At 39.0% G+C, this 12,786-nt stretch overlaps 1 protein-coding gene across 2 annotated transcripts in view; it reads right to left on the reverse strand.

Annotated features, from left to right (window-relative positions):
- Nucleotides 1-2,939, reverse strand: part of TIMD4 (T cell immunoglobulin and mucin domain containing 4) — a 32,147-nt gene extending 29,208 nt beyond the window's left edge. For both annotated transcript variants that reach the window (XM_040443093.1, XM_040443085.1), the window contains exon 1: nt 2,841-2,939. In XM_040443093.1, the coding sequence (XP_040299027.1) occupies nt 2,841-2,898 (58 nt within the window). In that variant the 5' untranslated portion in view covers nt 2,899-2,939. The remainder of the gene's footprint in view (nt 1-2,840) is intronic.
- Nucleotides 2,940-12,786: the final 9,847 nt, after the last annotated feature.

Below are 12,786 nucleotides of genomic sequence, written 5' to 3' on the forward strand. Positions count from 1 at the left end.
AAAAATAAATACATAAGAAATTCACTGTCATCACCTTCAGCTCTATTACCAACAGAACATATGCACCTAAAACTAGCAACTTTCTCAATATGAGCTTATTCTTATGAATGTTTGGAAAATTAATTAAAAATATATGCAGGAATTATTTCTGCTGGAGATTAAACAGTTTGTTTTTCCAGTATCATACTATAGAAAGAGGCATCCTACTACTCAGTAAGAAAACACCCAATATAAACATTGACAGAAGACATAACAGGCATAGATAAAGAAATACAAGAAGCCAGTAAATTTCATCTGTAAGACTGGCAAAAATTTAGAATGCCAATAATATCAAAGTTGGCAAGACAGGGACTCAGGAAATGACATAGACTATTGGAGTACACTGGAATGAAATGGGAGTTTAATTGGTATAGCCACACTGTGAGGCAATTTGGCAGTTTCCATTAATATTGAGCATGCGTGTATCCTAGCTAAGCCTTAGCAATTCCGTGCTTTGTTATCTACCCTACAAAAAGACATGTGCACAGGGAAATCTGTTTGCAAAAGTTTGCTGCAGCTTTCATATATATGTGAATGAAGTGAACAATGTATGTGGGGAACAGCAAAACTATGGCATATGCATTCCCTGTAAACATAATGAATCATTCATTCCATGCAATCATTCCAAGGTTATTAGAAGTAAATCTTTATCAGTTGACATGAAAACTCCAAGCCTTATTAATGTATGAAAAGGACAAATTCAAAACAACACATAAAATAGAAAACCATCTTATAAAACAAAACAGTTTGCATTTTTTTTTCTTTTTTTTTTTTTTTTTTTTTTTTTTTTTTTTTTGTCTGTGGGCACAGACATATGAAGGTATATGCATAGAAAAGTGTCTGGTGGGATATACACCCAACTCACTGTTCCAGTCGCCTTTGCCATCAGAGGAAAGGAACTGGAGAAGGAGGGAGTAGTCAAAGGGATTTTAGCTTTATGATGCTGTTATTTTTTTCACCTGGGGTGTTTCTGTATTACTGACTGGATTAAAAATTAATATTTAAAAAAAGGAAGCAGGCAATTTGGTGTGGCAGAAAAACACCCATTAGGCTACAGCGTAAACTTCATTCTGCTAGTTACTGCTTTTGTGTTCTTGGGGGAAAGCCACAATAATCCTGACCTCTTTATCATTGAAAGCAAGGGGGATATATAATACTTGCTTCAGAAGTATTTTGGAGGTTTATATGCAATGAAGTATCAAATGCCACATGAAATTAATAAAGTATTAGTACAAGTAACCAAGCATTTCAGAATTTATAAATAGGACAAGAAGCTCTTCCCTGCTGTTACAAAAGTATCTTGGAGCAGAAGAATCACTGATAATCAAATTCCCTTTTGGGGAATTACCTAGGACGGTAGGTACAACCTAGGTTCTGTTGCCAGCTTTGTTCCTTCTCCAGGTGGTGACCTCAGGAAATGCCCCTTCCCCAGTCAGGGTCTCATTTTCACTATTTACTGAGGAAAGGGTTTCATTCTGCATCTTTTAAGAGCATATCCAGTCCTGATTGATCCTTGCTGATTCTGAGCAATCACTCTCTTCTAAATTGGTCACTTTAGAAAAAGTACAAATGAAAAATGAACAAAAGACAGTTCTCTAGGTGCTGCTTCCTTCACATAGGATTGGAGAAGCCTACCCCATCAGTGTCCAGCCAGGAGCGGGAACATAGACTCCAGCAACCTTCAACACAACGTAAACCTCCACACCTCAACTACTCAGGACAAGATAAAGACCACTAAAAACACTGATAAAGAAAGTGACAGGGATTGCCTTCATTCCATTAATTCCTACAGAGTATCTAGGAAGAGAGGCAGTTAAATGATCAATTACTTCAGGGTGACAAGTTCTCTGATGGATGACTTCATGGAAGATAGGAATTCATAGCAGAAACACCTCAGCCCGTCCAGAGGCTCAGAGTGCTCAGGAAAAGCTTGACTTGTGTGGAGAACTGATAATGCATGTAGTTACCGAGAAAAGAAAGGCAGGATGAAAAACAGCATGGCAAAGGTTTGAAGGGTAGAGAGAACACATTTGTTTTCCTTGGAATGGAAGTGCTTTTGCGGGCAGCACACTTGAGAGATCATTTGCAAATAGCTACTAACTTTGAAAACTGCTAGGGATATTAGATACTGTCTAGTTCTAGAATCATGGATTGTTCAAACTGGTCTTACCTGGCTCCCTCATTTCATACATAGAAGAGCCAGAGCAATTTAGACATGTTTCCATTGTTAATGACTAGTGACTGAGACCACTGCAGCTCAGTGAGGAGCATTTTGCCCAAGGCTGCCAGGACACAGAAGTCTAAACTGGCCCAGAATGAGTGTGTACACTTGCATCACCCAAAACTTGGACACAACAAACCTCACCTTCTGGTGAGGGATGAAGCGTCATACCCAGCAAAAGAAGACAAACAAAAAGCAAACCAAAACCACTGAAAATAAAGAGGAAAATACAAATTATAATAAGAGCTCTGCAGAAGAATTCCCCTGGCTCCAACTATGCTAATAACACCTGCAGAGGAAATTTCTTTTCCCCATTTCATCTGACCCTTTATTTTGTGTTTCTTCTTAAGTTGTCATTTCTGATTTGAATACAAATTAGCCCACTGTAAAACTCTAAAACCAGTCTCAGGATAAAACCCTATGTAACTAGAAAGGCAGAGACCCTCCAAAGAAAAAAATCTGGAAGGAATCAAGAATGAAGCAGGCTTCTGCTCTACTGAGGCCTGATCGGCTGTGAAAATCTATCACAGGATGCCAAGCTCTCCAGGGACTCCTGCATGGAAGGATTCAGAACACTTACTCAGAGAAAGCCGCCCAAGTTCAATCAGCAGCCAGAGAATAAGAGGCCCTTTGGACATTTTGACTGTTGGCAGGCCCCAGGAGTCAGTCTGTCTGTCCAAAGTCCATTTCTTATACTCTGGTTAGTGCTGACAGGGCAGGACCTTTTAGTTTCATTTCTCTTTCTGCCTCATAACGTTCCCTTTCCTCCCTCCTGAATAGTCTCCCTCAAGAGATGTATGATAAAATGTGCTGAGCTCTTTCTCCTGACCACCAGTGTATGTGGAAATGTGTGGACTGATAGTGAGGTTGCACCTGTATTCCTTTGTCCATACATATCAAAGGATTTCCTACCCTGTGTGTTAGCATCCATGCATGTGCTTGTGTGTATGTGCATGTGTAAGCTGTGAATGAGCTACAGTCCTTCCCACTCCTGTGCAGCTTGTAGTAAAATGCAATGAACTCACTTCATTGGCTGCTATTTAAACATGGACTCCTCATAGGGGCCAAAGAAAAGTTAGACTGGAAATGGGCTCTGCTCCCTTTACCTGGTTCACCTGGTTCTCCATCACCTGGAACTTTGGCCCCTTAACTCTGATAACTGACAAACAAAAGCAATCAACCATCACATAAGACAAAATCACCATACGAATTTACTAGACAAGGAAAGAAGAATTCAATAGAGGAAGCACAGGACATGCTCAGGTAACAAACAAGCCCAAGGTCAAGACCCAGTTCTACCAGTTTTTAGTGAAGTCTTCATCACCTAATGATGAAGCATAAAAGATAGCTCATGAACCAGACTATAAGGCTTGGGTGAGATGATAGACCTCTGGACTCTATAGCTTCAGTGATCTATCCAAGACCACAGAACCAGTTAGAGGAGGAATCAAATCAAACAGATATGTTTTCTAACATAGATGTAGGTCATCATCATTGGTTACTGAATGTTTAGTTATATTCCAGGCACTCTACTACATGATACAGATGTATTATTTAATTCTCACAACACTAAGAAATAGGTATTTTTTCCCATTTAACAGACGAGGGAATGGAGGCTTAAGGGGGCTACATAAATGACATTGACAGTCAAGAAGGTGAAAACATGACTCAAGCCCAAGTGTCCCTGATCCCAAAATCCATGCTCTTGATCATGACACCCTCCTTCAACCTGTGGTCCTTAGGGAACCACAGCTATGAGACACACCATACCAGTGGCGGCCAAATTATACCCAGCTCCAGAGAGGGAATTTAAGGATGCACAAATGCTCTAGATTTAAGAAAAAAATCCTCATTTGATTGTAACCAGCCAAATGAGTCTCAGACCTTCAACATTGCTCATAGTAAAATTATTGGTGAAAATACAATACTGGATGAGTCTCTGCACTCAGAGAATCTAGTAAAACAGGGGGAAGGGATGAAAATAGAAGGATTCAGAGAAAATGTTCCCACTGACTACCCACTGAACTGTGGGATCCTCTTCCTAGGAAGCTGGGAGAGTTAGTCTCCGGACAAATAGGATAGCCCTAATAAAACACTTACAGATATTGATATTTAGGTGCTCCCCGTTAATACCAACACAATTCCCCTTCAATAAAGCTACCAGTTCATGAGCCTCAGTCATGTATGCAGCATTCCTAATTAGTTTTTAGTATGTCTTTTAAATATGAATAGGCAACTAAGGATCAGAGACATTTGGGGAAATATTCAATATGAAAAAGATACAAAGACAACAACCAAGATGACTTTGTACTCACATGTCTAGGAAATTGATGGGATGACTAGAAGACCTAGTGGCTGGACAGGTACCCCTGTGCCTCCACATGGCCTTTCCACAGGCATCTTGGGCTTCCTTCAGTATAGCAGTCTCAAAGTAAATGAGTTTCTTACACAGTATATGGTTTTCTCAAAAGTGAGCATTCCTCAGGGCTCCTGGGTGGCTCAGTCGGTTGAGTGTTTGACTTCAGCTCAGGTCATGATCTCACAGTCCGTGAGTTCGAGCCCCATGTCAGGCTCTGTGCTGACAGCTCAGAGCCTGGAGCCTGCTTCGGATTCTGTGTCTCCCTCTCTCTGACCCTCCCCCATTCATGCTCTGTCTCTCTCTGTCTCAAAAATAAATAAAAACATTTAAAAAAAAAAGTGAGCATTCTGACAGACTCAGGAAGAACGGGCAAAGGTTATGACCTAAACTGACATGTGATTCAGTATTATTTCCACTGCATTCTATTGGTCAAGAAGAAGGCCATCCCAGGGGTGCCTGGGTGGCTTGGTTGGTTAAGCATCCAACTCTTGATTTCAGCTCAGGTCATGATATGAGATTGAGCCCTGCGTAGGGCCCTGTGCTGAAACTGCAGAATCTGCTTGGGATTCTCTCTCTCTATCCCTACACCTCCCCTGCTCCTCCACTCACATGCACTCTCTATCAAATAAATAAACATTTAAAAAAATAGAAGGCCATCCTGGATTCAAGTAGAAGGAACAATACAAGGGTGCGAATAGCAGGAAGTTCATTGGAGGTGAAGGGGAAGCATCTTTGCAGACTTGTTACCACAACAAGCAAACCAGGCTGGAGCAAAAGGACAGAGGAGTAAGGCTGGCGGTGGTAGTGGTGAGTGTAACTGATAATTATCTCATGCATTTAGGTATTTTGAAAATAGATCAAGTCGGTCTTTGATAGAAAGGGCTTGAATCATTTAAGATGAATTTTGATAAACACTTGGGAAATTAAGAAAAGGAAAACAATAGACAATTATTACAATCAGGAAACACTAAATATTGTCCATGAAAGAATATGAAATTACAGTACATTTGCTCAATTGGAAAGATAGTTGTACAGTCATGATAATGTAAACTCTAGCTACTAGTTTAACATAAAATTGTGATAGAAGTATATTGGGAAGATGGGCAGAGAGGAAGGGGAATGGGAGTACTCACCCTTCAGGAGGTCAATAGACGGTAATCAAAATAGATGGTCAATCAAAAAGTAACAGTAAAAGCACATTATTAGTAATATGGAAGGAAAAAAAAACAGAAGAAAAAAACTCAAAAGAGTTTACATTTTATGGGAAGGAATAGGAAAGGTATTGGCTGTTTTTTTTAGTTATAAGCCTTTTATAATAATTTTACTTTAAAAAATGTGTATATTAAGCACATCTCACATCTAGATCTTAGTTTCTAAACACCACTCACCAATAAAAGGAACCAGGCTTCTTGGAGAAATGTCTGGTTCTAGGACTGGGGCAGGAAATACTTAAAATGAGTCTGGAGCATCTTGTGCTAGAAAGTGAAAGTGCTCAAAAAGTAAATAAAAAGTAAAATCCACAATGATGTGATTGTTAAATGGACACAGGAGGCAACCAAAAAAGCTACCAATGACCAAAGCAGGAACAACCCAAGCAACAAAATAAACTAGAACTGGATTATAGCCCAAAGTATAAAATAAATGTTGATACTGATACAGTGATCAAATCAATAAATAAGTGAGGAAGGAGAGACAAATCTTCTGTCCAAAAACATTCCAAATAATTTATGTAGTTACTTCCTCCTCAAAGGAAAGGTAGAACATAACTCCTATCCTTAATTGTAGGCTGAACACAGTGACTTCCTTTCCAAACTTCCTGTAAAGACAGTAAGAACAACAACTAACTTTACAGTGGAGAGATCTGGCAAACACTACCTCTTGCCGGTGATCAAGGCCAGCATCAACAGAGACAAGTCATGTTGATGGTTTGCACCCTTGACATGATGTGGTATAAATGATACTTTACCCATGTGGTAAATTCTTCTCCCCAAGAAACATCATCCCAGTACAATCATGAGAAAACCATCAAACACAGCCAAACTGAGGCAGATTCTACAAAATATTTGACAAATACTTGTCAAAATGTCCAATGTCATGGGGCTCCTGGGTGGCTCAGTCACTTAAGCATCCAACTCTTGATTTCAGCTCAGATCATGATCTCACAGTTTGTGAGATTGAGCCACATGTTGGGCTCTGAGTTGATAGCACAGAGCCTGCTTGGGATTCTGTTACTCCCCCTCTCTCTCCATCCCTTCCCTACTCTCTCCTGTGCATGCTCTCTCTCTTTCTCTCTCTTTCTCTTTCAAAATAAATTTTAAAAATCTTAAAAAAATCTGCCAAGGTCATTAAAAAACCAAGGGAAAATCTGAAAAAATGTTACAGCCAAGAGGAACCTCAGGAGACATGACAACTAAATGTAATGTGGTATCCTAAATAGGCTCCTGGAAGAGAAAAAGGCCTTTAGGTGAAAATTAAGAAAATTTTGGACTTTGGTCAATAGTATTAATAGTATTAATATTGGCTTATTAACTGTTACAAGTATACCATTACCATAATGTAAGATGTTAATAATAGGGGAAACTAAGTGTGGGGTGTATGGGAACTATCTGTACAATATTCATCATTTTTCTGTAAACCTAAGGCGATTCTAAAATAAAGCATTTTGAATGCACATATGCTTTTATTTTAGAAATGCAAATTTTAATAATAATTTAGTATCTGTAAGGGGTCACACACTGGAACGAGAGGCTAAGCTTGGTTATCCTCTCTTCCTAAGTTAGGGTCCCTAGACGGTCTTCATCCTAATATTGGATGCTCAATTTGTATTACTGTATTAAAGTATATTATTCTTCAGAGAGGGCCATAGTAGTTTTAGGTAATTCATGTCTTTACCACCTTCCTCTACATATGGAGGTTTGCACCTGGAGAGCCGGTCCTCCCTCATTTTTAGTCAGTGCAGTTTAGATGGTATTGATTTCATTAATGGCCATGGTGTTTGGATCAAGGATGAACAATTGATCTGAATAAAGCCAAGGATACACAACCTTGACACATTTACTAGAATTTTTGAGTTCTAGTTCCCTATTTTCCACTGATTTTTCAGCTATAAGGATATGGGCCTGGATCCAAAGTTATCCATTATGCCACTAATGGGTGAAGCCTGCCTGATGAGAGAACCAATTAGGCAGAAGGCAAGTGGAGAAATAGAGAATCCTAGGTCCTTGACAAGGTTTGAACCTCTGAAACAAGACACATCAATGTGCCAACAAATGTCCTTTTGAAATAAAGCCGGTTTGTGTGGGGTCTTCAGTCATTTGAAATCAAAAGACCTATGTTCTTAAATCTAGAAGAACTTCTATATCATGGTAATTCAGATGGATGGCTAAGGTTTTTCCAATCATAAGAGTTTACACAATTATCTGGCTCAACTATGTGCTTCACCAAATACCTGCTTTCACCCTGACCTTTCAATCATTCAGCAAGTGGCTTGTCAATCTATTTACTTTTGGCATGTGGAATTCTGCTAGGTTCTGGGGATAAACACAAATAAGGCATAGATCCTACTCTTAAGAATATGACAGTTTCAAATTTTAAGCAGAGGAGGTATTATTTAAATTACTACTTAAAGATAAGGCTGTTGGAAGCCAAAAGATAAAAGACTGTTAAGTGATATGAAGAAAACAGAATCCATGTTTTCTAATAAAGAGTTCTTTGTGGTAAACAATACTTCCTTTATGGTAAGTGAAGTTAAATGTAATCCCACTCATTCATTTTTATTTGTTCATTTCTTCATCAGTTATAGAAGAGGTCAGCAAACTATTGCCCATTGACCAGATCCCACCCACCACCCATCTTTGTAAATAAAGTTATATTGCAACACTGCCATGCCCATATGTTTACATATTGTTTATGGCTGCTTTCACGCTACAATGGCAGAGTTGAGTAAATGCAACAGATACTGTATTGCCCACAAAGCTAAAAATATTTACCATCTGGTCTTAACAGAAAGAGTTCACCAACCTTTGGACTATGTATGGAATTCATGCTATGTGCCATGTACTGTGCTAAACACTGAGACAGCAGTATGAGACCAGCCACTCTTATCCTCAATAAGTTCACAAGCTGGTGCTTCTTACTGGCAGACAAGCAAGTTAATAGACAATATAGCACAGTGTGATAAGGAAAGGACAGAAGAGTAAGGGAGTGTTGAGAAAAGATCCCTAGCCTAGTCTTGAAGATGGAAAAAGAGAGTCAAGAACACTTTTTAAATATAGACCTCAAGGATATTGGAGAGGATTGGGGCAGCATAGAAAAGAATTTCCAGCAGGACAAAGAACATGTAAAAGCTCAGTGACTATAACAGCGAGGCATTTTAGACTAACTGAAGAATTTAAGCTTCACAGGTCTTTATCATAGTATTTAAAAGTAAATGTAAAACTTAAATGCTCTGACCAAAATAAATAAATAAATAAATAAATAAATAAATAAATGAACAGATAAAATAAAACAGGGCTATGTATAGACTAACACTGAGACAATGTAGTGACCTGAGGATTATGATTGGTGTGTGTGTGTAAATTCCTCTATGGCTGGACCTCAAATCAGGAGGGAAGAAGTGCAAATGAGGGGACTGGGACACAGGCCAAGGGCAGATCATAAAAGACCTGATAAGCCACATGAAGGAGAGCACTGTCTGAGGGCCAAGAGGAATCCATCTTTTGTGGATGATTACTGAGCCTGTTAGTGAAACCTATAAAAGAAAGCATTCCACAAACAGGAGCATTTTCATTAAAATGTGCCTAGAACTAAGTTGTCACATCTCTAAATCTCCTCCAGCTTTGGCAATTTATGACTACATATTCTGTTAGGTCAGGAAATGACTTCAACCTGGGGAAGGATATTTTCTGAGTTCTTTTATTGAGGTAGAAGGACAGCCTCTCTTGCTCATTGTCAACCATGGGAGCCTATTTAGCAAGCTTCCTCTCACTCTATGACCCCTGCATCAACTTCTTTATTTTCTATGGGATGGGAAATCGCACTGCCTGGGTTCCATCTTGACCACATACTAGCTGTATGGCTATGAACAATTTACTCAATGTCTCTGTGCTTAATTAACCTTCTATAAAATAGAGATGGTAGTACGTATATCTTGGATTGCTATGAGCACTAAATGAGATGGCCTATGGAAAGCATTTAGCAGAGTACCATGCAGATAGTGAACACCCCAAAATATTAGTTATTATTCAAGTAGTTATTATGCAGGTAGAGTTAGAAGAACACAAAAGACAGAATGATCTATTGTAGTGGATATATCTTGTTGTTGCCTGTTCAACATCCCTTCCGTTTTGGAACCAACCCTTTTTTAATCTATATGAATCCAGTCTGGCATATGATTAGGATGGGCATATGCCTTAGGTATAGCCATTAATTTTAACCCATTACCTTGTGGGGACTGATATAAGGCAAAGAAAATAGACTGGTTTGCTTGTCAAAGCTGATTCAGTCAGGGACATGCAGATCCATGGAATCTTGAAATCTTGGGGGAAAAAAAAGGCAAGTAAAGAAAGGATCACTAATTTACTCATCATTCTAAAGCTTGATATGTGTGGTCACACCTCAGCTTTCATACTTCCTTCCAAGTAGTCAGTTCTACTTCTGTACAGCCCTAGTTGTTAGGGAAATAAAAAGGAATTAATATTCACTAAATTGTGGCTATGTGCTAAGCACTGTGCTGGGTGTTGTTCACACATAATCCCAACAAATATAAAAAATATATTTTTTGAACTACAAGGAAAAAGGGATTAAAATACAGCTCTTCTTGTCTAGTATGTTATTTAGAACTTATTTGAGGACAAGAAGAGAGGTTCACTAATATTGCTCCAAGGAAGAAGTAACTCACGACAAGAGCACACATGGTCTGGAATCAATATCCCATTAGGAATCTCCAAGGCATCACTTTCTCTGCTCTTCTTTTAGGTATCTCTGCCTCTCTCTGAAACTCTCCCCATGACCAACTTCCTCATGATTTCAACTTGCTCATGGTACGTATTATACAACCCAGCCCCAAATCCTTTCAGCTCAACTCTCAACTCAGCTCTCTGAGCTCACTGACTTATTCTCTCAATTCTAAATTCCAAATTCTTGAAAGAGAACTCCAGTCCCTTCAGTTCTCATTTTCTATGGTAGGCCCAGGCTATAGTTCAAAGGCAGATCGGTAGTTGGCTATCCTAGGATCAGCCTTGTCCATGAGGAGAAAGGGTCCACTGTGCAGAACTCAATCATTCCATTTGTAATTTAGGAAATTGGAGCTATGGATGGGGTACAGTCCCTCAGAAGTGGCTGGGGTAGACAGGCAAAGACTAAGAACTCTAATACAAATAAGAATTTGTGTATTAGTTGGTCACCAAAATAGTCCATTGAATCACCTGGGAATCCATTCAACTGTGCGTAACAGAAATTCCAATCAACAGAAGCCTAAATATTTAAGGTGTTTGTTTTTCCTCTCATAACAAGAAGTCTGGATGTAGGCAACCCAAGAATTCAAAAATATCTCAAGGACTTAGGCCCATGTTGTTTGTCACAACAAGGTCATGGAAGGGTTAATATACTTCCAAACATCGAATTCATCTTTGGGAAAGGGAAAGGAGAGTCATAGTGGCTTTCAAATCATCATTCCTTGACTTTTATTTGGAAAGGAATGCTCTTCTAGGCAAATTCCCCTTATAACTTATTATCCAGAACGAGATCACCAGTCAACACTCAAATCTACCCTATTACATATTTATGACTGGTTTCAACCAATTAGGGCCATCTGCTGAGCTTCTGGTAGGGACCTAAGGTCTCTGAAATCAAGAAATTGAATATACTGGTTTCCTGTGAAAAAAATTAAAGAAGGAAATTAAAAGAAGGGAAGGCTGTTGGTTGAACAGCAGATAGCATCTTCTTCAACAGAGCACTCCTCTAGGACAAGGGACTATGTATATACACCCCCTGCAACTGGCCCCATGCCAGGCTTCCAGTAGATAACTAGTTCTTGTTGAGTGAATTAATGAATATTTTGACTTATTAAAGGGCTAAACTGATGACAAAGTAGAAAAAAGACGAGAGAGGCTGTCAGGAGACGAAAATATTTCAGAAATCTCCATGAGACCTTGTCTCACCTCTCTGAACCTCAATTTCTTCATCTTTAAAATAGGATTGAATAATCTCATCACCACAGAGTTGGTTTAGGGATTAAATGAGACTACTTATGGGCAAGTTCTTTGAAATCATGAAGAATTAGGAAGATACTGTTTTGATTTATAAGCTATGGAAACAAAGATAGGAGGAAGCTGGCATGAGTCAATTGGCCTTATAAAGTCATCCTCACAAATAGAAAAGGAGAAATGATGCCTGGGTGGATACATGTTCTGACTGGTTCAAGAAGTCATTGTTACATGGATTTTATCCTCTAAAGATGAAAGAAAGTTTCCATCTGAATAATATGGAAAATGCTGAAATCTTGGAAACCCAACTCTTGTTTTTTCTGGTAAGGCCAAAACACTGGTTAGAAATTGAAAGTGGAAGAATTAGATGTAAGAATGAAAAAAGTACATCATTCAACTTCGCTGGGGATATCCTAGTTGGCTCAAATATAAAGAAATAACTATTTCCAGGTCACATTATTTGTAGAAGCTCAGATAAATATAACTGGCTGCCTTTGGCAGTTGAGTTCAATTTAATTTCATATAGCTTAGTGATATTTTTATAGATATTCCAGTTATCTTCCAGGCATATGTTGAAGTAGCACACTCACCCCCATGATGTTAGATATGGCCACAGGACTTGATTTGGCCAGTGCCTGTGGGCAGGAGTGTCGTGGGTCACTTATAGGTGGAAGTCTCTATGAATTGGCATACAATTCACTATTTTCCCTTCCCCTGACAGAGAAACTGGCTCCAAATAGTGAAAGCTCCACAAGTGGGGGTCCCTGAGTGAGAATGACATCAAGCAGGAACCCCTCCCCAAAGGACACCCAATAAAAGCAAGCAAAAACAAAAACAAAATTTCATTGTTCTAATCCACTAAATTGTTTATTTGCTTAATCATAGCATAATGCACCATATCCTAATATCACTTCAGTCCTGTGGAAACAGCAATGAGAAGTGGGTAAGAACATTCAGGTGAG

This window comes from Herpailurus yagouaroundi, unplaced genomic scaffold (genome assembly GCF_014898765.1).
Source record: "Herpailurus yagouaroundi ecotype Mexico unplaced genomic scaffold, PumYag 29, whole genome shotgun sequence".
Lineage (NCBI taxonomy): Eukaryota > Metazoa > Chordata > Mammalia > Carnivora > Felidae > Herpailurus > Herpailurus yagouaroundi.